The 21,393-nt window shown below is 44.7% G+C and overlaps 1 protein-coding gene across 7 annotated transcripts in view; it reads left to right on the top strand.

The window, feature by feature from the left end:
* Positions 1 to 21,393, top strand: part of AKAP13 (A-kinase anchoring protein 13) — a 288,721-nt gene that overhangs the window by 221,806 nt on the left and 45,522 nt on the right. For all 7 annotated transcript variants that reach the window (XM_066355280.1, XM_066355281.1, XM_066355279.1 and 4 more), the window contains 4 exons: positions 723 to 915; positions 3,267 to 3,375; positions 14,439 to 14,481; positions 15,428 to 15,560. In XM_066355280.1, coding sequence (XP_066211377.1) covers positions 723 to 915; positions 3,267 to 3,375; positions 14,439 to 14,481; positions 15,428 to 15,560 — 478 coding nt within the window. The remainder of the gene's footprint in view (positions 1 to 722; positions 916 to 3,266; positions 3,376 to 14,438; positions 14,482 to 15,427; positions 15,561 to 21,393) is intronic.

Below are 21,393 nucleotides of genomic sequence, written 5' to 3'. Positions count from 1 at the left end.
CACTAAGTTTGCCTCTCCCGACCCCCATCCCCACCCCTACCCCCTTGTCAATATCAGGACAAAAAAATTTAAACTCTTGGGCTTAGTAGCTTTCCGGTTTTGTTCTTTGAGGTGTGCTATGTGCCTGGCTGCAGCTGACCATCCTCAGGAAGCCTGTCAAGCAGTTACTGTCTGGCCAGTGGTGCGTAGATGAAATGGTCATAAGCGGCACTTGGGTTTTCTGAATGGATGCATACCTCTGAAGTTATAAAGCTCACCTGGACTGTAGTTGAATGTAAATTACAAAGGTCCATTTAATGGACTCGGGGGCAAATTTGAGTCTCCTCGTTTACCTTCTAAGAGTCATTTACGCTTGTATTTTCTCTGTGCTGTTTAATAACTTGGCATTAGCAGAGTTAGATTCTTGCAAAGATCAAGGAAAAATACATAAATAAAAGGCCACTAAGATGCATTGAAAAAAATCTGAGAAAATGACCTTAGATGGTTTCATATTTGAACAAACTGAATGAGGTAAGAAAATCTAAGTGTGATGTCTTTTTCTCAACCTACCAAGAGCTGTGCGGGGAAAGGCTGGTGGCATTCACTGTGCTGGGCCCTGCAGACTGCTTTGCGAGGTGACGTGGAAATCGTATGCGAGCGGCGGGGCCACCGGCGGGGCTTGGTGTCCGTCTTTCTTTCCGAGACTCGAAAACAGGATGAGTGAATTTTTGCTTTCTGTTCAGTTTCAGCCTGGAAGGCTTGACTGGAGGAGCTGGGGTGGGAATGAAGCCGTCCTCGTCCCTGGAAGTGAACTCGGCTGACGCCCAAGAGCGCAGGCACCCTTTCAGTGCAGAGGAGCGGGGCGACTCTCTTGTGTCCCTTTCAGAAGAGGACCTGGAATCGGGCCAGAGGGAACATAGGATGTTCGGTCAGCAGGTAAGGCTGAAATAGGGACCTGTCGCTGTTTTGGGAAACCCTCATTTTGTTTCCCTAAATATGCCCTGATATAAGGAACAAAGAAGACAATAGTTATGTTAATATGAGGCTAGCACAGCTCTGATTACTTACCCATTACATAATATACTCAATCTAGCACGAAACAAGTTTTTAGCACATAATACTAATTTAAAACTTGTTAATCTGAATAAATTTAAATACTCCGTGAAAGCATCATTTTTTTAAGATTAGGAAGATACCCAGGACATTAAGTTGAATTTTTTCTTCCTTTCTAAGGACTTTTTTTTTTTTTTTTTTTTTTTTTTACCACCCCAGTAGTAAAATGGGTCTTTGGGTGTGTTACATACTATTATTAAATTTCTCAGTTCTCAAAAATACATCACAAATTTCTCCTTCCTGAAAACCAAGTTTATTCTTTATCTCATCACATTGTCTAAGAAAGGACTATTTATCCCTCCTCCCTGCCACAGCCACCATTCCTGAGAGAGCAGCTACACTCTCTGCCCTAGTCACCCCTGAAGATCTTACAGTCTCCCCGCTGTCCTCTGTCCTCTTTTGAAGGGCATGGATTTCCTTGAGTGACAAATCAAGTGACTTTTCCTCAGTTCTCGCCGTCTTGGGCTCTTCATCATTACTGGCCACTTCTGACCATCCCTCGGGGGTTCTGAATGACAATTTGAATTACATGCTTCTCCAGCGTCCTATGCTACCTACGTTCTCTGTCCTTCTCTTGGGTCAAGAGAACATTGCCTTCAGTTCTGAGAAGATTCTGGGGTACATGTACAAATGAAACATTCCTAACTAAACAGACAAAAAAATTAACACCTGTCTTTTGAATAGGTGACTGGAGTTTTAGGTAGAAATATTGTGAAACATTCTCTCTCTCCTTTTGTATTGAATTTATTGGGATGACACTGGTTGGTAAAGTTACATAGGTTTTAGTTGTACAATTCTATACAGCATCTGTATATTGTGTGTATGTTCACCCCTCCAAGTCAAGTCTCCATCCATCACTATTGATCCCCATCCCTCTCTTAACATCTCCCCACCCCTGAAACATTTCTAATTAAACAAGCAAACAAAGATATTAAACTTCTGTACTTTGAATAGGTGACTGAGATTTTGTGTAGAAATTGAATTTTTATTCTATCCTACTACATAGCAGTGATGCGACCAGATATACACTCAGCCCCAGGGGTTGCTCTAGTAATGAATGCAGCTACACCCCTGGTGTGCACCTGATGGAAGCCAAGCTGAAGGCCTGCAGCAGTTTGCTGCCTCCCTTCCTGGAACTGGCTGACCTGTAGCTCTTTATCTTGTGCGCGACCTCAGAGTGGGGACTTGAGGTGCTTGTATCTCTGATCCGGACAAGTTGCCTGCAGCCAACTTCCTGTTGAAAGTCTCTGCCTTTCCCTGAGGTCATTTTTCAGACCTCAGTTGTATTGGAAACATAGCAACTGTGCCTCAGACTCCATGGTTACGCAGCAAACAAGCTCTAAATAATCAGAAGTCTTCATTCAGCACAGTCAAGTTCCTGCTAATAAAGGCTTTTCTTTGCTTACTTTTCAACATGTCCAAGTCCGAAGGAGGCAGATGTCAGCCTACCATGAAGGGAAGGGATTTACCGTAATTAGAGTTAGCTCACAGTTAGAATGAACGGGCTCTCAGAACCAGTACAAGTGTGCTGGCCAGCACTTATTGGCTCTGCTTCAGGGGCTCTGTTACTGAGAGTTAAATGACCAAATGGCAGTCACCCGCACGGAGAGAAGCAGTCTAATCTTAGAATCGGAAGTGAGAGATTTAGACTTCCTTCCAGATGCAGGGCTGCTTTGCTTGTGATCTTGAAACTTACTTAGACCTCTGTTTCCAGCCCTTGAAGATCAGAATATTATTACCGTACTTCTATGAGAGAGACTGATATTTTCAAAGAACAAGAACTGTGCAGTTGGATGTTTCTAGTGAAATTAATTTTTATCGATTATGCATTCAGCAGATGTTAATGAAGCACTAACAAAATTTGAAACAGCAGGTATTGTAGGGGATAGGAAAACACTGTGCAGGATGGGAACTCTAATTATCCCCGGTTTACAGATGAGAAGACTAAGGCTTGGAAAAGCTGAGGGCTGTCTGGAGCAGCTGTTAGGGCCGGGGCTGGCTTCAGTCCCAGCTGTCCGCAGCAGAGCTGTGAGGCCCCCCTGTGCCGCCCTGTCCCCCTGGCCTCGGTAGGAATGTAAAGTGGTGTGCTTATCTAAGAAATGTGAGCGCCTGGACTTAGAACTTGTGCTTCACTTTTTTTTTTTTTTTTTTTTTTTTTTTTTTTTACTGTGCAGACCTGTCACAGAACTAAGCAACAGGGGTTTAATTACTGCACCTCAGCCATTTCGTCCACACTGACAAAGTCCGTCTCTTTAATGACAATCAGCCATCCTGGGTTCGACCGTGAGTATACTACTTTTCTTTAAAACATTAAATTATTTTAAACACTTTTTCTGTCCCATTTCTCACTTCAGCACCATATATATAACACGGCCTTCCAAAATGGGCGTGCTGCGTCCTCTGAGTGAATGACTGGCTCGTCATTTAAACAGAAAAGGGGAGCGGGAGCTGAGTGTTGTGATCCTCTTCCACTTACTACCTGTTTTCTTCAGAGTTAATTAATTAATTATTTTTGAGACAGAGAGAGACACAGATAGGGACAGACAGGAAGGGTGGGAGATGAGAAGCATCAATTCTTTGTTGAGGCCCCTTAGTTGTTCATTGATTGCTTTCTCATGCGCCTTGATGGGGGGCTATAGCAGACCGAGTGACCCCTTGCTCAAACCAGATGAACCCATGTTCAAGCTGGCGACCTCAGAGCTTCGAACCTGGGTCCTCTGCATCCCAGTCTGATGCTCTGTCCACACACCACCCCCTGGTTAGGACAGAAAGTAAATTTATTATATTTTGGGAGACTAAGCCTGACCCATTTGTAAAGACTTTATTTTGCTGTGGTTGGTTAGTTCGGTTGGTTAAAGTATCGGTTTGATGCCCTAAGGTTGCAAATTCAGTCTTCAGTCAGGGCACATACGAGAATCAACCAGTGAGTGCATGAGTAAGTGCAGCAACATCTCTTCCCCCTTTTCTCTCTCTACAAATTAATTTAAAGAAAAAACAAACTTTGTTTGAAATAACTTTAGACTTTAAATTAGTTGCAAAAACAGTACAGAGAATTACCATTTATTCTTCACCTGGAGGCCCAAGTGATAACAGACATGATGCTCTTATGTCTCAAAGATACTCTCTTATTTTACCTCAGTACAGTAATCCAGGTTTTCCCCAATGTTATTTTCCTGAGCTTCTCAAAAACGTCAAGTTCACGAAAGATTGAGATGGAGTTTTATTTTAGTTAAGCCAGTGCGTAGGAGTGTACCTCTGAACCCGAGTAATGCAGCCGCATGCTGACTCAGGTCTGCTGGCGTGAACGTTACGAAGACGTCTGGCTTCTGTAAACACAGGGCATTTATAAAGGGGAGATGCTCAGAAACATACCTGCGTTGGATCCAAGTGTTTGTCACGGAAAGGCAGCTTGTTCTTTGAGAAACCCCCCGTTTTTGTATTTTTTATTTATGAGGAGCCAGTGAGAGATCTTGATATAAAGATTTAAATTCTTGGCTCTGACCAGTTGTCTCAGTGGTAGAGTGTTGGCCTGGCGTGTGGATATCCTGGTTTCAATTCCTAGTCAGGACACAGGAGAAGCGCCCATCTGCTTCTTTACCCCCCACCCTTGTCTTCTCTCCGTACCGCTTCCTTTTCCCTTTCCTCTTCCCCCTTCCTCCTCTCCTGCAGCCATGGTTTGATTGGAGCAAGTTGGCCCATGGCACTGAAGATGGCTTCATGGCCTCCATCTCAGGCACTAAGAAGAGTTTGGTTGCTGAGCAATGGACCAGCAGCCCCAGATGGGCAGAGCATCGCCCCTTAGTGGGCTTGCTGGGTGAATTTGGGTTGGGGTACTTGCAGGAGTCTGTCTATGCCTCCCCTCCTCCCACTGAATTAAAAAAAAAAAAATTCTTACAAAGGCACAGTCATGCATGACAGACAGGCTTTGTTGAAAGACCAGGTATCCCAGAGACTAAAGCAAAGGGAATAAAGAAACACTCCTGCTGTGGCTGGTGTTTCTTCAGTGTCCCTGATTAAACTCATGTGACATGGGTTGGGGACAGAAGTAGGTGCCCTGCAGTCCTGGGCTGTGCTGTCTCCAGCCGTGACTTACTGGAGTCCGACTCTTTCTAATTTCTCCTGTGGAATTAAGACATGTTGGCTGATTCTGTTAACTTTGTTCTCCTCTTCATGTGATTGATAGTTCAGATACACATCTGGCCTGTTTGACTAAAGGTGCCTAATCTAACGGAATTTCTTCTCATAGACACAGGGATAAGTCCCAGGACTGTAACAGAGGTAGCTTTTCCTGTTTCTGTTTGGGTTTTGTTTTGTTTTGATTTGGCTTCAGGTTTGAGGTTTTGCTGGTATAGAATGACATTTATTATAGTGGAAAATAGTTTATAGTGTAGTTGGTAAGTCTGGACTGCCAAAGACAGACAGGAAATCACCCGTCAGTGAGAATCTCAACTCTTTGTACCCTCCTTTCCGGCTAACGAGTGTGGAGCCTCCAGGAGCAGCGAACATCCAGCACCCACAGCGTCCCCTGTAGAGACGTTTTCCTCTGTTGTATCACACACTTAACTCGCCTTTGCATGAAGCACTTCATTATTTTTCCCCCAAAATGCAGGATGGGTTTTTACTGTTTTCCGTTGCTCATTAAACACTATAAATAATGTGGCCAACTCCCAAAAACACCGTCCTCAAGCCAGAGGTGCTGGCATGCGGAGCTGGGCTTCCTGTTCCTGGGAACGTTTTTGCTCAGCTCGCTGAGAGAGACTGACTGCTGTCAGCAACACTTTAAGCAATAGTTGAGTGCTTTCATTGGAGTAGGGTACCCTCACTCTTAACGTATAGTGCACGTTTCTTGAGGGTTTGATGGGGAGGTCATTGTTGAGTAGCCCCACTTCCTTCCCTGAGTCAGCATGGGCTGTAAGTGGAAGACAGTAAGCTCTAATGACACTGTTTCTCCTTAGTCCCTTCCTTACACAATTAAGTTTTTTTTTCCTACTGTTTATTCTGTACTAGAAACATGATAAATTTTCTTTTTTTAAGTGAGAGGAGGGGAGAGAGACAGACTCCTGCATGTGCCCCAACTGCAATCCACCCAGCAACCTTTATCTAGGGCTGATGCTCTGCCCATCTGGGGCCATGATGACAACTGAGCTATTTTTAGCACCTGAGGTGGAGGCTCCACTGAGCCATCCTCAGACCCCTGGGGCCGATACGTTCAAACTAATCAAGCCATAGCTGCGGGAGGAGGAGAGAGAGAGAGAGAAAAGGGGGAGCAGAGGAGTAGAGAAGCAGATGGTCGCCTCTCCTGTGTGCCCTGATTCGGAATCAAACGCAGAACGTCTGCATACCGGGTTGACACTCTACCACTTAGCCAACTGGCCAGGGCCGATAAATTCTTTAGTAGATGTGAAAATCCTGGCTTTTGAACAGAAGACTAAGACTTCTTTTTGTGTGCTGTGCCTTTAACCATTGGGGTAACCAGATCGTTCTTGATTTGCCAGACTCAGATCTTCATTTTCCCATTGCTTCTTTGTGGCATGATTCATCTTTGGTCTTCCTTGCTGAAACTTTCGCAATTAGTATCCACAGAGTGACTTTATAGCCTACAGTGTTTGGTAGACTTCACATGTTTTAAGTTGTGTTTTATTGCAAGCACACTTACTGACTGTGGGGCCTTGGGCTAGAGACAAACACTCTTCACCACAAATATGTGAACTATTAAGCGGGTAATGTAATATGGCTTAAATGTGAATTTACTTAAAGTCCTTAGCATATTTCATGGCTTATAATAAAGTACTTGTTACCATTCTGGAGTGAGTCAGTTCAAAGTGCCCAGAACAGAGCTGAGGTCTGCTTTTTTCTAACAAGAGGTGCGGCAGTGTTTGAGGACATTGTCCCTCATTTCTTTTAAATGGCTGTGTCTAATGAACACACTTGTCTGAACAGAATGCTTTCTAAAATGAGCCTTCTCTCTCTCCTTTCCAGCCTTTGCCTGTGCTCTGTCTTCTTCCTGAAAAGACAGTGGCTGCTCCTACCACAGTTGCACATTTGAGCATTTCTGAACATGTGCTCTTACTGTGCCTGGAATGTCTTGTGTCGTTTCTGAGATTAGAAAAGCAGACCGACTCCTTGCATTGTATCTAAGCGGGGGTCTGTTGTGAAAATCCAGCGATGTAGAGGGAAATAGTGAGGAAAGGCGGTGACTGAAACATTTCTGTATCATTTTCTGGGTGGAAAAGTAGACAGACGGCAGCTTATTGAGGAACCACAGTGGGTGGGAAAGCTCTCTAATGCGTGTCTTCGATGTGCTCTGTTGGCGGGAGAGCTTGATGGCTGCATCCTGCAGGCTCCTGGGGGAGAGTCAGAGCAGCGCGCTGCCGCCTGTGTCACGTGGGAAAGCGGACGCGGACTGGACTGCCCTTGGAGCCCCGCTCCAGGTCATCTGTGTGCTGCATTTCTCCCTCTCGCATCAGGGAGGACTGGCCGGAGGCTCCCAGCCTGCCAGGAGACTTCAGGTTTCTGGATTGAATTTAAGGATAAATTCCATTTGTGCTATACAAAAATAATTCAGTGTTTAAACTGTTCATTGCTTGTACCCAGGAGATGCCTGCAAATGGTAGAGAAAGTGTTTGGTTGATGGTTTCCCTGGAAGCCCTCAAGCACGTTCGCCAGTTATGTTAAAGGGAGATGTTTTAACTTCACGGGCTTCTTTATTGAGGTGTCATTTCCCCCTCATTTTGCATGGTTATCACAAGGAATGGTGTTCACGAGGGATACTCGTCCTTTGGATCATTTGTAATACATTCACCCCTCATGTGGGAACTGGCCACATTCCTTACATGTGCCCCAATGGGATCACTGGCTTGTCATTGAATAGCTTGCGTTAAACTGGGAAAGTGAGGTCGGTGTGGAGAGCTGTGTCAATTACATGTATGATGTGCACTAGATCTAAACAGATCAACAGCCCTTGTGGCCCAAGGTCTTAGGCATTGGTGCTGATGAGGCTATTTTATCTCTACTTTGTCTGCTAATTTTCTTTCTAACTGCGGACTGTGGGATGAGAATTCATTGGGACACATTTATTTCCTCACAGTACTTTTATTTGGAAAAGATAACATGGAAGATGTGTCAGAACAAAAATGTAGTCAGGGAAGTAGTGTTTGTGTGTGTGTGTGTGTGTGTGTGTGTGTGTGTGTGTGTCAGAGACAGAAACACAGAAAGAGAGACAAGAAGGGAGAGAGATGAGAAGCATCAACTCTTTGTTGTGACACCTTAGTTCATTGATTGCTTTCTCATATGTGCCTTGATGGGGGGGGACACAGCAGACCGAGTGACCCCTTGCTCAAGCCAGTGACTTTGGGCTCAAGCAGACCGAGCAACCCCTTGCTCAAGCCAGAGACTTTGGGCTCAAGCTGGCGACTTCGGGGTTTAAAACCTGGGTCCTCTGCGTCCCAGTCTGATGCTCTATCCACTGCGCCACCACCTGGTCAGGCAGTGAAGTAGTTTTTTAATTGGTCTTTTGGTTGAACTACAAAGCTAGAATATATGCATAGTTATTAAGTGTGTGTATATATTGTATACATATGTATGCATTTTTTGGGGGGGGGGTTGGGGTTTTTTTTTTTTCAGAGACAGAGTCAGAGAGAGGGATAGACAGGGACAGACAGACGAGAACAGAGAGATGAGAAGCATCAATCATTAGTTTTTCGTTGCAACACCTTAGTTGTTCATTGATTGCTTTCTCATATATGCCTTGACCGTGGAGCTACAGCAGACCTAGTAACCCCTTGCTCGAGCCAGCGACTTTTGGGCTCAAGCTGGTGAGCCTTGCTCAAACCAGATGAGCCCGTATTCAAGCTGGTGACCTTGGGGTCTCGAACCTGGGTCTTCTACATCCCAGTCCGACGCTCTATCCGCTGCGCCACTGCCTGGTCAGGCCATACGTATGCATTTTAATTTGGGTTAAGCAGTGTCCGAGTTGAAACCAAAAGGAAACCAGGAATTTGCTGAGTGAATTAGTATGTGGAAGGCAGGACTGAGGGATTTGGGCTTCTTATCTGAGGGCAGTGGAGTGATTGAAGTTGATTAAATTGATTAATTAATTGAATGAAACACTTCATAGAGACCATCGGAAGAGCTTGTTGGGTAGCGAGGTGGGCAGAGCAGTGGAAAGCTGAGGCAGGATTCCAATGACAGTCCTTGGTGGCCGGTGTCAGGCCCTACAGCAGGGGCAGTTGGGAAGAAGTTGATGTTCAGAGAATTCTAGAAAACAAAATCAAAAGGACTGAGTGAGGTGTGATATGTAAGCATTTAAGGATGTGCCTGTGTTTCTGTTTGGAATAATGAGTTAGATTTACTATATTTCCCCATATATAAGATGCTTCCATGTATAAGATGCACCTTAATTTTGGGGCCCAAAATTTGAGGGAAAAAATTATATAAAGTTATTGAACTCAAGTTTTATTCATCATAAATTTCACACAACTCCTCACTTTCAAAACTCCCATCCATTAGCTTGTCCTCATCTGTGTCTGATGACGAATCACTGTCTTGAACAATGAGTGCAAAAACAAGCGCAAAATAGCGGAAAATGCAAGTAAAAAAAACAACCACTGTGTAAGATGCACCCAGTTTTTAGACCCCAAATTTTTTGGAAAAATGTGTGTCTTACACATGAAGAAATACAGTGGATACCACTCAGCAAGAGAAGGGGCATAGGGGAGGCGCAGGTCTGGAGGAAGAGATCCATCTGTTTATGTGCTTGTTTTATTCGAGTTGCCTGGGGGACCCACCACAGGTGAGTGGGGAGGCGAAGGAGTCCTGAGTGGAGGGGAGTTCTGTGGTACCTGTCTGGGTGTGCGGATTGTTGTGGGAGGTGAGGTGAATGAGGAGGTTGGAGTTGGAGAGGAAGAAAGCCAGACACAGGACCCTGAGGGATGCCACTGTTCCTGGGGGTCCTCCTTAGAAGGAGGAAAACTCCTTACGAATTAGAACTGTTCAAAATAATTTATTTCTTGGTTTCATAATCTAACAAGTACATATTTCTTGGATGAACTTCTTCATGCTGCATTGCGTTAGAATTCTGCATATTCAGAAGTAAAGATGAAGATGTGAGTATCTTTAGTTCACCGAGACAGCCTTCCGGGAACCAGGCAGGCTGCTGACACTGTCCTTTCCACGTGGATTGGAGGTGCCTGTTCCCGTGTCTCCCACTAACCACCCCCAGCCTGGCAGCATCCGCAGCCTGCTCGGCCGATCTCCTTCTCCATCAGTGTCTTTCCGCTCCTTCTTAAGTCTAAAGCTCTTTTCATCCCAGGGAGGAGGACGAGGAGCTGCAGAGGAAGGTGCAGCTCCTGTGCCCGTGGCTGCTCTCCGGGGCCTGCAAGCACTGGCAAGGCGCTGGGCTCGGTGCTAAGAAACTGTTTGGGGACTTGTAGCCCCCTGCATGCCATCCTTTCTAAACCATTTGTCTTCATGCTTTGCTTTGAAAATTAATTTGAGTAGAATAGTCTCTGTCCTCTCTACACTGATTAATCCAGTGGCCCGATTCCAGGGCCCGAGATCCCGTCCCAGGACACAGATCTCTCCAAAGGCACACACGATTTGTTCCCATCCCACCTTGTACCAGCTGTAATGCCGAGTGCCGACTTCACAGCACTTGCCCTGTGATAATGCAATTCTCATTTTTCCTGGTTTCGCTTATTTTGTCTCATGGGACAGATATCTAGCTGTCTACCTGTGGTATTTAAAAGCTGTTGTTAAACCTTTTCCTTCTCATATTTTCCTTCTTTTTTCTCTCATGGAACTATTTTTCTCAGTACTTTTCTTCACCATGGGTTTCTGATTAATATATTCTTACATGACACTAGCTAGCTTTAAAACATTACAAGGGCGCAGTGGATAGAGCATTGGACTGGGATGCAGAGGACCCAGGTTCGAGACCCCGAGGTCGCCAGCTTGAGTGTGGGCTCATCTGGTTTGAGCAAAAGCCTACCAGCTTGAACCCAAGGTCGCTGACTCCAGCAAGGGGTTACTTGGTCTGCTGAAGGCCCGTGGTCAAGGCACATATGAGAAAGCAATCAATGAACAACTAAGGTGTTGCAACACGCAATGAAAAACTAATGATTGATGCTTCTCATCTCTCTCCGTTCCTGTCTGTCTGTCCCTGTCTATCCCTCTCTCTGACTCACTCTCTGTCTCTGTAAAAAAAAAAAAAAAAAAAAAAAAGTTACCAGTTTTAGTATACTTGGAAAGGAACTAAATCACCTCCCTTGTTGAAAATTGCTGTTTGCAATTGTGCACGATTTCTACAATATTCTAGCATTGCTATTTTTAATGGAAAAACCATTTCTAATATAAAGGGAAATAATGAATTGTCTTAATTTCATATAACTAATAAGAGTCTCAGGCAGTTAAAATATCTACATGATTGCGCACCCTAATTCCCTCCTGCTTGCTGACCCTAAGTTTTAGCAATAGTTATGTACTATTTAATTATTTAATGTTTACATATTAAAGTTTAATATTTAAGCAACATTAAGTTCAGGATGACATTTTGCATTATTCTTAAAGGGAAAATACTCATAGTAACACAAAGTTTAGTTAATTTCCTCTAAGTGGACGTCTTAAATGTTCAGTACATTTTCAGTTTGGTAAAAAGGCACGCAATAAGGTGCTCACTTTATACCAGTTATAATAAGAGGGAAGGTGTGAAAATCCACTCATAACCTTGAGAGTTCAGAAATTTTCATGGCTCTTTGATCTCAACATATTCATAATGCAGCAGAAAATAGGTCAGCATGGCAGATAAAACAGGTCCCAGTAGTATTTCTTTGATCACTAATATAAAATTATGTGATAAATATTATTATGGATTCATCAAAGTATAGGAGCTTGAAGAAACCTTTGAATTAAGTATCCAGCATTTCTCACAGTGTGTTTCCTAAACTCAGAAATACCAGTGAGAATTGAGGGATGGGGGGCAGTAGAAGAAACACAAGGAGTGTTTCAAGGCCAAATAATTTTAGGGAACTGACTTAAGCAGGTGTTAAATCGTAATGTGTACATTGTGAACTTGCAAGACAGTGTTCCATACGCTGTATTCACAAACGACAGGTTTCTTTGCTTTTGTCAGTAATTATATCATGATAGCAACGTTGGTTATTTTATACTCTTAGATGCTCTGAAAACCCAATGACACTTGAGGAATTTCAGAGCCTCTTGTGGATTAATGACTGTTTTCAGAACCACATCTAAAAGATGACAGTAAATTAAAATTCTTTCAGCAGTGCAAAAGGTGGAAACTTATAAGGAGTCATAGATTCACCCAGTGCTGGATTACACACTGTACAGGTTTTAATTTATTTGACAGAAATCTACTGGGAGACTGTTTTTGGCTAGGCTCTGCTCTGATTGGTATTTCTTTTTTTTTTTTTTTTTTCCTTTTTTAATCAAGTGAGAGGCAGACAGACTCCCGCATGCGCTCCAACCGGGGTCGAATCGACAAACCCTCTACAGGGCATTGCTCTGCTCAATCTGGGGCTGCTGCTCTGTTGCTCAGCAACTGAGCTATTTTAGCACCTGAGGCAAGGCCATAGAGCCATCCTCAGTGCCTGGGGCCAACTTGTTTGAACCTTTCGAGCCATGGCTGCAGGAGGGGAATAGAGAAAGAGAGAGAGAGAGAGAAGGGGTGGAGAAGCAGATGGTCACTTCTCCCGTGTGCTCTGACCGGAATCAAACCCGAGAGTTCCACACGCTGGGCTGACGCTCTACCACTGAGCCAACTGGTATTTCTATGGGTTTTATTTTCAGTTAGTCATGTGGTAACTCAGTAGGTAGTCGTAAGTGTGCAGCAATCCTGGTAGCGGGAGAGAATTTAGTGCTGCATGTAATGGACAAGGCTCCTTTGGGTGGAAAAAGTTTTAAAGCTGCTGATCTAAACCGTACTTTTGGGTCTTTTGTTTGATTGATTGATTGTTTAAGTAAATTAAGACCTTCTAGGGATAAGATGCTGACGATTTCACACCTAGACTGTGGGGAACTGGGGGCAGGCCCCCCGGTCGTACTCTCTCTGGGCTTATCTTTTCCTCTCACCTGGCCGGAGCTACAGGTATATAGGTGAACTAAGAAGAACCTGAAACACAGAAAAGGAAAACCTTAGAAAAGTCAGCGGTCTTTTGAAGACTTAGAGTTTAAGTTTTTTATGCCTTATTCCCTTTTGTTGGCTATTAGTAATAACTCCAGTTTTGCATTTCTGTTCAGAATATAGAACAGTTTGGGAGTTTAAGGCTTAATAATTAGTGGTGTGCCTTCTGTTTGTGCTGCTTACTGCCCTGCTGTCTGACTTAGTTGTAGTTTTTTGTTTTGTTTTTTTAATGAGAGGAAGGGAGATAGACTCCCATATGTATCCTGACCGTGACCCACCCAGCTACCCCCCTCTGGGGCCATGCTCACAGCCAAGCTATTTTTAGATCCTCAGCACCCAGGGCCAGTGAACTCAAATCAATTGAGCCAGGGCTGCAGAAGGGGGAGGGGAGAAGAAGCAGGCGGTTGCTTCTCCTTTGTGCCCTGATTGGGAATCTAACCCAGGGCTTCCATACCCTGGGTTGACGCTCAACCGCTGAACCAACCAGCCAGGGCCACTTAGCTGTAGTTGTAATGACCCGCTTCAGTGTATGATCTGCTAGTTGTGGAAGGAGGAAGAATGGATCTGCCTTTCCTAGTTTATCAAGTACCAGCCTGGAGAGGCTCTCAACATGAGTGTCAGCCTTGCCTGCCTTTCACAGATGGGGAAGTGACACCCAGAGAGCTCACCCCAAACTAGTGACATGGCCAGGACCTTATGAGCCAGCTTGGATGCTCCTTCCTATTCACTGACCTGTTTCCAGGAATACTTGGTAACGCATCAGATACACATTAGCTAGGTTTTCAGTGGAGAAATATGTGAAAGCAAAATTAGCCACGTACAGAATATGGTAATTTTTTACTTTATATTCTTTCTGTGATATCATCTCAGAGTTGTGGCCATTGGGAACTGAATATTTGGTAAGAACAAGAATTAAATATGTTTTATGTGTGTTTGAACATTAGAAATCTTGATTTTGGGTTTGTTCAGTTACTTGAATTCTGTATTAAATTTTCTCAGAAAATTCACTGCCTCTCACAGTTCTGATTTGAGGGTTTCAAGTTTAATTTTCCCTCTGCCAAACCCTAAGGAGGAGAAGGCACCACGCACTGGCTGTCACATGCCATCTCTGCTAAACCTGTGTCACTGTTCACATTTTAGACACTTTCTCTTCCTTCAGGTCCAGTCCTTTGATTCTAACGTTTTCTCTGCCATTTCTGTCTTCTAGATTCCCGGCCTTTCCACAGCACCAGCGCTAACCTGACGGAGAGGTACTGCACTTTCATGGTTACTCCTTTGCCCACAGTGAGGTGGAGGAGGTCCAGACTGTTAGAGCATTTCACTAGGAAACTCAGTTAACTGAGATCACGGAGTCTTACTTTCTTGAGTGCTGAATTCCCAGTAGTGGTTAGACGTGGTTGGTAATGAAGACTGTATTCCTTTTGAATAATGTCTTCAATACATTTCTGCATTTGTTCTTTGCACTGTCCTGACAATAACACTGCTGGTTGCGTTTATTCATGTGAGAAACACTTCTGCTTGACTTCACACACTTTTGTGCTCTTTGCTTATGGTTTTTTTTTAATTCTTATGTGTAACAGCATTTTGTTACTTTGTGTGTGTGTGTGTGTGTGTGTGTGTGTGAGAGAGAGAGAGAGAGAGAGAGAGGGAGAGGGAGGGAGGGTGGGGAAGAGAGAGTATATACATGTACAGTAGACCCCCTTGTCCACGGACTATGCTCTGAAACCATGGGTAGTAGTTCCAAATTCTGTATATACTATATTTTTTCTAAACATACATATAAGTGATAAAGTTTAATTTATCAGTTAGGCCCAGTAAGAGACTAACAATAACTAATAAAGATAGTATCTTATAACGATACATTGTAATACAAGTCTGTGAATAGGCTTTTCTCAGTCTCCTCCTGTGCGGGACTCCCCCTCCCCTCCCCACCTCCTGCCCCGGAGCCGCTGCCAGCCCCTGGTGGTGGGGCGGGGTCTCGGGCTGCGCTGCTCTTGCTCTTCCCCAGAGCAGACATGTGGCGGCCTCTGTCCCTCTCCTCCGCCTCCCATCCTCATGTGGATGAGGTGCCTGACTTGTAGCTCAAATAATGGACAAAATGGTTACAACAGATTCTGTAGAAGGCAGTTTCATTTCTCAAAAATAACTTCTGTAGTCTTTATTTTTTAATAATCAAGTCTTTTTGTTTTTCTTTAGTATAACAGAAGAGAACTACAATTTCCTGCCCCCGAGCCCCTCCAAGAAGGACTTTGAAGGGAAGAGTGGGACGAAAGTTAGCCGTACATTCAGCTACATCAAGAACAAAATGTCCAGTAGTAAGAAGAGCAAAGTAAGGACCACTGTGGGCATTCCTCGTGCACCCCCCCCCCGCCCCCCGCCAGTCGTTGGGTGGCTCCTGGCACGGCCTGCCCACACCCGCGAGCTAACGAAGTGGTGAGGGCGTACCAAAATAAATCAGAGCTCCTCTCTGCAGTAGCCTAATATTGAAAGAAAAATAACAAGAGGTAACACATAGTTGTGTGTGTGTGCTCCCCACTCTCCGTGCCCTTCCCCACCAACAAGAACAAAACTACAGGCTGCTTAGGCCTCAGTTAAGTGGATGGCAGAGATGTGGCCAGTGTGTTTTACTAGCTTTTGTAAATGAGATTTCTGTCTTTTAGCAAACACTGGGTTTGCTCATCAGTCAGAGCTTCCCCCCACGACCTGCCCCCAGGATTGTGTTATCTCAGATTCCCCCCGCCCAGGTGCAGAACGGGTGGGCGTGGACAGTCAGGCAGCTGAGAAGACAGTGCAGAGAGCCGAGCAAACTGTTTTTTCGAATAATCGCCTGTTAAAGCATTACATTCATACTTAGCCTTGTTTTCTATGTCAGACCTGAGGTTAAGGAGGGTGGGGGAATGCTTATTCGTATTCTACATATTGGCAGCAGGGCTTAAGACAGCACCTTACCTGTTTACTTCCCACTGCTGGCTGGGACCCTGGTTGGCGTCAGCAGAGGAGACCCTCTTTGGAGAGTGTGGCATAAACCAGCTATGTGTTACATGTACCTTCTTTGATATTAGCATTCTGCTGGGTGCTAACAGGCTCATGGTCCCACCCTTGAAAATTTTTATCTGTTTGGATGACTTCAAAATGGTTTTTTTGTTCTTGTTTTTAAACTGTAATGTTTTCTTCAAACAAACTTGTCATTGGAATACAGCAAATAAGTGGAAATCGCCCTCTCTGCCCTCCCCCCAGTGACCCTGACTTTCCTTTCTCTCTCTTTATTAAGTGAGAGGAGTGAGGCAGAGACAGACTCCTCATGCACCTCTACCGGGATCCACCCAGCAAGCCCCTACAGGGCAGTGCTCTGTCCATCCGGGGCTATTGCTCCATTGCTCAGCAACCAAGCTATTTCAGCACTGAGGCAGAGGCTGCGGAGCCATCCTCAGTGCCAAGGGCCAAATTGCTCAAACCATTCCAGCCATAGCTGCAGGAGAGGAGAGGAAGGGGGAGGGGATAGAAAGAAAGAGAAAAGGGGGAGGGGGAGGGGTGGAGAAGCAGATGGTCACTTCTCCTGTGTGCCCTGATCCGGAATCGAACCCAGGACTTCCACACACCGGGCTGATGCTCTACCACTGAGCCAGCTGGCCAGGGCCTGACCCTGACTTTTAGGTAGAGCACTGAGTTCATCACCCGTCGCGTCGGTGAGGCAGTACAGACAGACACACATAAAATGACGTAAGACCAGACTTAGGAACTGGAGCCTGGCCATTAGGAAGTCACTGCAGCTTCCTCCTTCACAAGCTGAAGCTCAGACGTGTGCTTCGGTCCCAGGCGAAGTCCCGGAGAGGCAGAACCTGGAGTGGGCTGACTTCCAGCTGCTTGTTCTCTTCATTTCATGCTCACCCTGAAGCAAAATCTGTTACTCGACAGTATCTTTTTAACTCTTTTTTTAAATTTTTTAAAAAAATTATTGATTTTTAGAGAGAGAAAGAGAGGAGAAGAAGAAGAAGAGAGAAAGACATAGATTTGTTGTTCCACTTATTTATGTATTCATTGGTTGGTTTTTGTATGTGCCCTGACTGGGGATCGAACCCACGACCTCGCATATTGGTACAACATTCTAACCAACTGAGCTACCTGGCTCAGTTAGTTTAACCTAATTTTTAACTCTTTCAATCATCTGAAAGAACTGGACATTAGCTAGTGAGAGGTTGAAGTGAAGAGAAAGGGCAGGAGAAAAGAAGGTAACTCGTGTTAGAGGGAAGTCTGTCATCATTGGCAGAAGCTGTAGCCGTTGACCTCTTGTCAAAATGAGAACACTCTTTTGCAACCAGATGGTTCCTCTTTCCCTCTTGGCTTCAAAATTTGATCTTTGGGGGTTTGTCCTATCTCTAGCAATGCAAACTCTCAAAAAATTGCAAGTCTGTAACCATAGATTGCAATCTAGTTCTTATTGTCAGGGGTTTTGAGTACCCTAGTGGCCAAATATATTAAGTTTAAGAATCACCTTTTATAATTGTTACTAGCTAACTTTAAATAAGATTGTTCGAACCTCCAGTAGAATATCTTGGCTTTTGTCAGTGTATCAAGAAATAGTAAGAGGCAGAGGAACTACTGAAGTGCAGTATATTTTTAAGCTGTCTGCCATTGGACCCACAGTAGAACTTTACCGTGCACAAATGTTTTAGTCTCCGAACGATAACACAAAAACAAATGCATGTTTTCTTAAATGAAACCAATGCATCCTGGCAGGGGGGGTCAAGCATGATGATACTAACTATACTAATTTTCTTAGCTATTGAATAATGTTAGGAAATTGGAAATGCTTTTTTATGAAAATGATACATTTTTACTTTTAAATTGTTTTTTAAAGAGATACTAGTAGAGTTCATCTAGTCTGTTTTTAATTGTATGATATACAAATTTCTACTTATTTTAAGGGAAAAATTTCAGCATTTACTGAAGATCATATTAAATCATCTGTTAATAAAGCCTCTAAGAATAGTTTGGAAATTTTTACTTTCCTTATAATTAAGCATGATATATAGTCATGTAAATAACTTGTTATTAACTGACATGTTATAGTCAATATATTAATTGTTATCTTAATTCATAATATGTGATGAACAGTTGTTAAATAATATTCAGAGGAGTTCAGAGCTAGCCACAAGGGGGCATGTGGTTCCCATTCCTGGGTAATTTAGTTTGTCTTATCATTGGGCTATATATGTGCAGGATTTGAGAAACTGAGACTGATGCTCCACATGTCCTTTTAGGAATTATCAATAGGTGGCACGAGTTGTTAGACACAGACAGTGTGCGTGTTTTTGAGAGAGGGAGAGCCTAAACAGGAAGTGTAACAGGAAGACGGGCAGTTTCTGCTTTTGTCTGTTAGTACCTTTGAGAGAGAACACTGTTTCCTGCTCAGTGAGTGCCTGCTGCGGGGTGGCCCCACCAGTAAGCCCAGTGTTCTGTCCACAGCGAGAGGAGTGACCCTCCTCACCAGCCCATCACGCTGCTTTTCTTTTTCCTCAGTTCTCTGCAGAGAGCTAGAACATGGCTAGAAATGTGTTTCAGACAAATTCTTAACCTTACCCATTCCTTCTTTGATTAGAGATCTGCAACACAACAGGTTGCTTAATCATAGCATGTTTTATAGATGTCCGGAGCACTCTCTGACTTTTAAAAATGTTTAATTCCTTATCTAAAACGGTAGGCTTAGAAGCGTGAAGAGTTGCCTTCCTTCGTAGTCCCCTGGGGCAGCTGTGTCTGCGTCTGTCCCATTAAACACTCCCGGCTTCCACTGCCCTGGCACGCGCAAGTCAGAGTTCGGGAAACAGCCCACCACCACGTTCACACAGGCAACTTCCTGGAACTGAAAAGTTCCCCAGGGGATGTACTACTTCTTTTAAAAGGAGGCATTTGTCTTTAAACAGGTAAGCCATGTTCCTTCGCTTCCAGTGTTGAAGAACTGGCTTCACCCTTTGCCAGACTTGCCATCTTGCAACCTAAGTGCCGTCTGCACACACTGTATTTTGGGGGGATTAGCTCTGTGTCATTTCCTGTGTCCTCTGTAACCGGGGTGGCTGGCTTTGCCAGCAGCATTCAAATAGTTAAGCTTGTGTTGAAAGCAGCAGCCTCAGCCCCCCCCCCCCTTCCCTTTCTCAGCCAGTCCCGGGCTTCCTCCGTGGGCCTCTCTCATGGCAGCGCGGGGCAGCTGGGCCCTGCCCTGCCCCTGCCGGCGGGAGCCTCTCCTCCTGTGAGAGCCCGCAGCCTGGCAGGGGGTCAAGCATGTCGGTCAGATGGGGTCGCTTTTGTGAAGTCCCTCACATAACAGTGAGATTCGTGGAACCCAAGCATGGGGAGGTAAGAGCCTGGCTTTAAACCCCTCAGTTCTGATAAACACGGAGAGACAATGGAGCTACCTGTCTTGTTGCTCTCCGGGGAACAGCTGCTTTGGAAGGGCTGTCGCAGAGGATGGGGATGCTTTATCATGTATTCTGACTTGCAGGTCACCGCAGAGTGGGAGAGAGTCAGCTGCCATAGGTTTGCTTTACTCTTGTGGCCTGGGTCAGCTTCTGTGAGCAAAAAGCCAAATGCTTTCTCGTTGAACATGTTATGCATGGAAAAACCTTCAGCAAGATCGAAAAGAAAGAAATCACCTGAAAAACGCAGTTTTTGTCATTGATCTTCATTAGAGTTCAATGTTCTTGAGCGGTTGCTTATTTCCACTCAGAGCAGTTTCCTGTTTTGTAAAGTGAAGTACATTAGTTTTCCTCCCTTCCTCTTTGTTTTTTGTTGTATGTATTTTTTGTATTAGCTCTGAAGTGTAGCAGTTGGGTGCTTAGATTTTACTTCTGTCTGTTCTGCTGAGAAAGACTTGATGTGAATCGTAGACTGAGCAAGCGTTCATCGTGTCTGTTCTGAGGAGGAGGCTGGGGGACCTGGGTTCTGCTGAGCACTCACTGTGGGACCTTTCGTGAGTCACCAGCTCGGGCAGTAGTGACGTGAACGGGAGCGGAGCCTCAGCCCGGCCAGGCAGTTATTAGTGGACAGCCGCAGGTACAGGAGGGAGCATCTCTGAGCTCCAGCTGCTCACCTGTGAAACAGATCAGTGCTGGAGCTTACTTCAGTGGGTTGTTACGAGGAAATGCTTGTGTGTTGCTTATGACTGTGCTTGGTACGTAGTAACTCTTCAAAAACTTAGCTGTTATTGATGACCTGTATCTTTTCAGTTGTGGAATGGGAAGCGTAGTGCCCACCCTGCCTACTTGAGAGTTCTTGACTCAGATGAAATAATGTACGCAGAAGGCATTGATTCAAAGCAGAAAGTGTCTAGTAGTTGTCATTCTCACTGACTTGGGGGTACTCATTTTCCAGGAATTTTTTTAGATTGCAACAATAGTGTCACATTCCCTGGAAAATGGGTACCATACAGTGAGTGATTATGACAACTACTAAATGCATTCTTCCTACCTCTGTGAACTGTAGTTTATGGTCCAGTTGGTTTGAAAAGCTATTACTCAGTCAATATTGATTAACCAGCCAAGTGCTCTGCCTAACAGAGGACCTTTTGTGGAAGAAAAGGACCTTTTATGGCAAGCATGACTATACCCCACGGTCTTAGACTTCTTAGAGTGGGGTGCCCCCGAAATGCCCCTGGCTGCTTTAAATAGTTTATTAAGGATCTTAGCACTCATCACTATTTATTAATTTTCAGAGTTTAAATTTGTCTTCCACCTAATTTAAAAATTGGGCCAAAGTTAACTTCCGTGAAACTTGGAATTCTAACTAGGAGGAGTGGAACATGTGTAAATGGGGTACTTACTGTTTCTGGTGGGGGAAAGGGGGGCCTCAGGGGTGTGCCCCCACTCAGGGGGTGTGACTGGGGTGTGAGGACATCAGAGGGTCTTCGTGCTGGTGCTGCCCCATCGTCCCTCTCCTCCCTCTGGCCAGGCCCGGATCGACGCCTCCCTGCGTGCTGGACCTTGGGCATGGTGTCTGTCGGTGTAAATAACACAAAGAAGTCAGTGACAGAACAGCTTAGCCTGACCCGTCTGCATGTGGTTTTTCACAAGTTAATTAAAAAAACAATTGTCTGGGTTGGTGTGCCAAAGTTGGGTTCAAAGCATTCGCCAACCACCACTGACCACGTGCTGTCTGGGTAGCCCAGGGAA

Source organism: Saccopteryx leptura, chromosome 13, assembly GCF_036850995.1.
Source record: "Saccopteryx leptura isolate mSacLep1 chromosome 13, mSacLep1_pri_phased_curated, whole genome shotgun sequence".
NCBI lineage: Eukaryota > Metazoa > Chordata > Mammalia > Chiroptera > Emballonuridae > Saccopteryx > Saccopteryx leptura.
The sequence above is the reverse complement of the archived record's forward strand: the minus strand, read 5'-3'. Positions and strand labels throughout refer to the sequence as shown.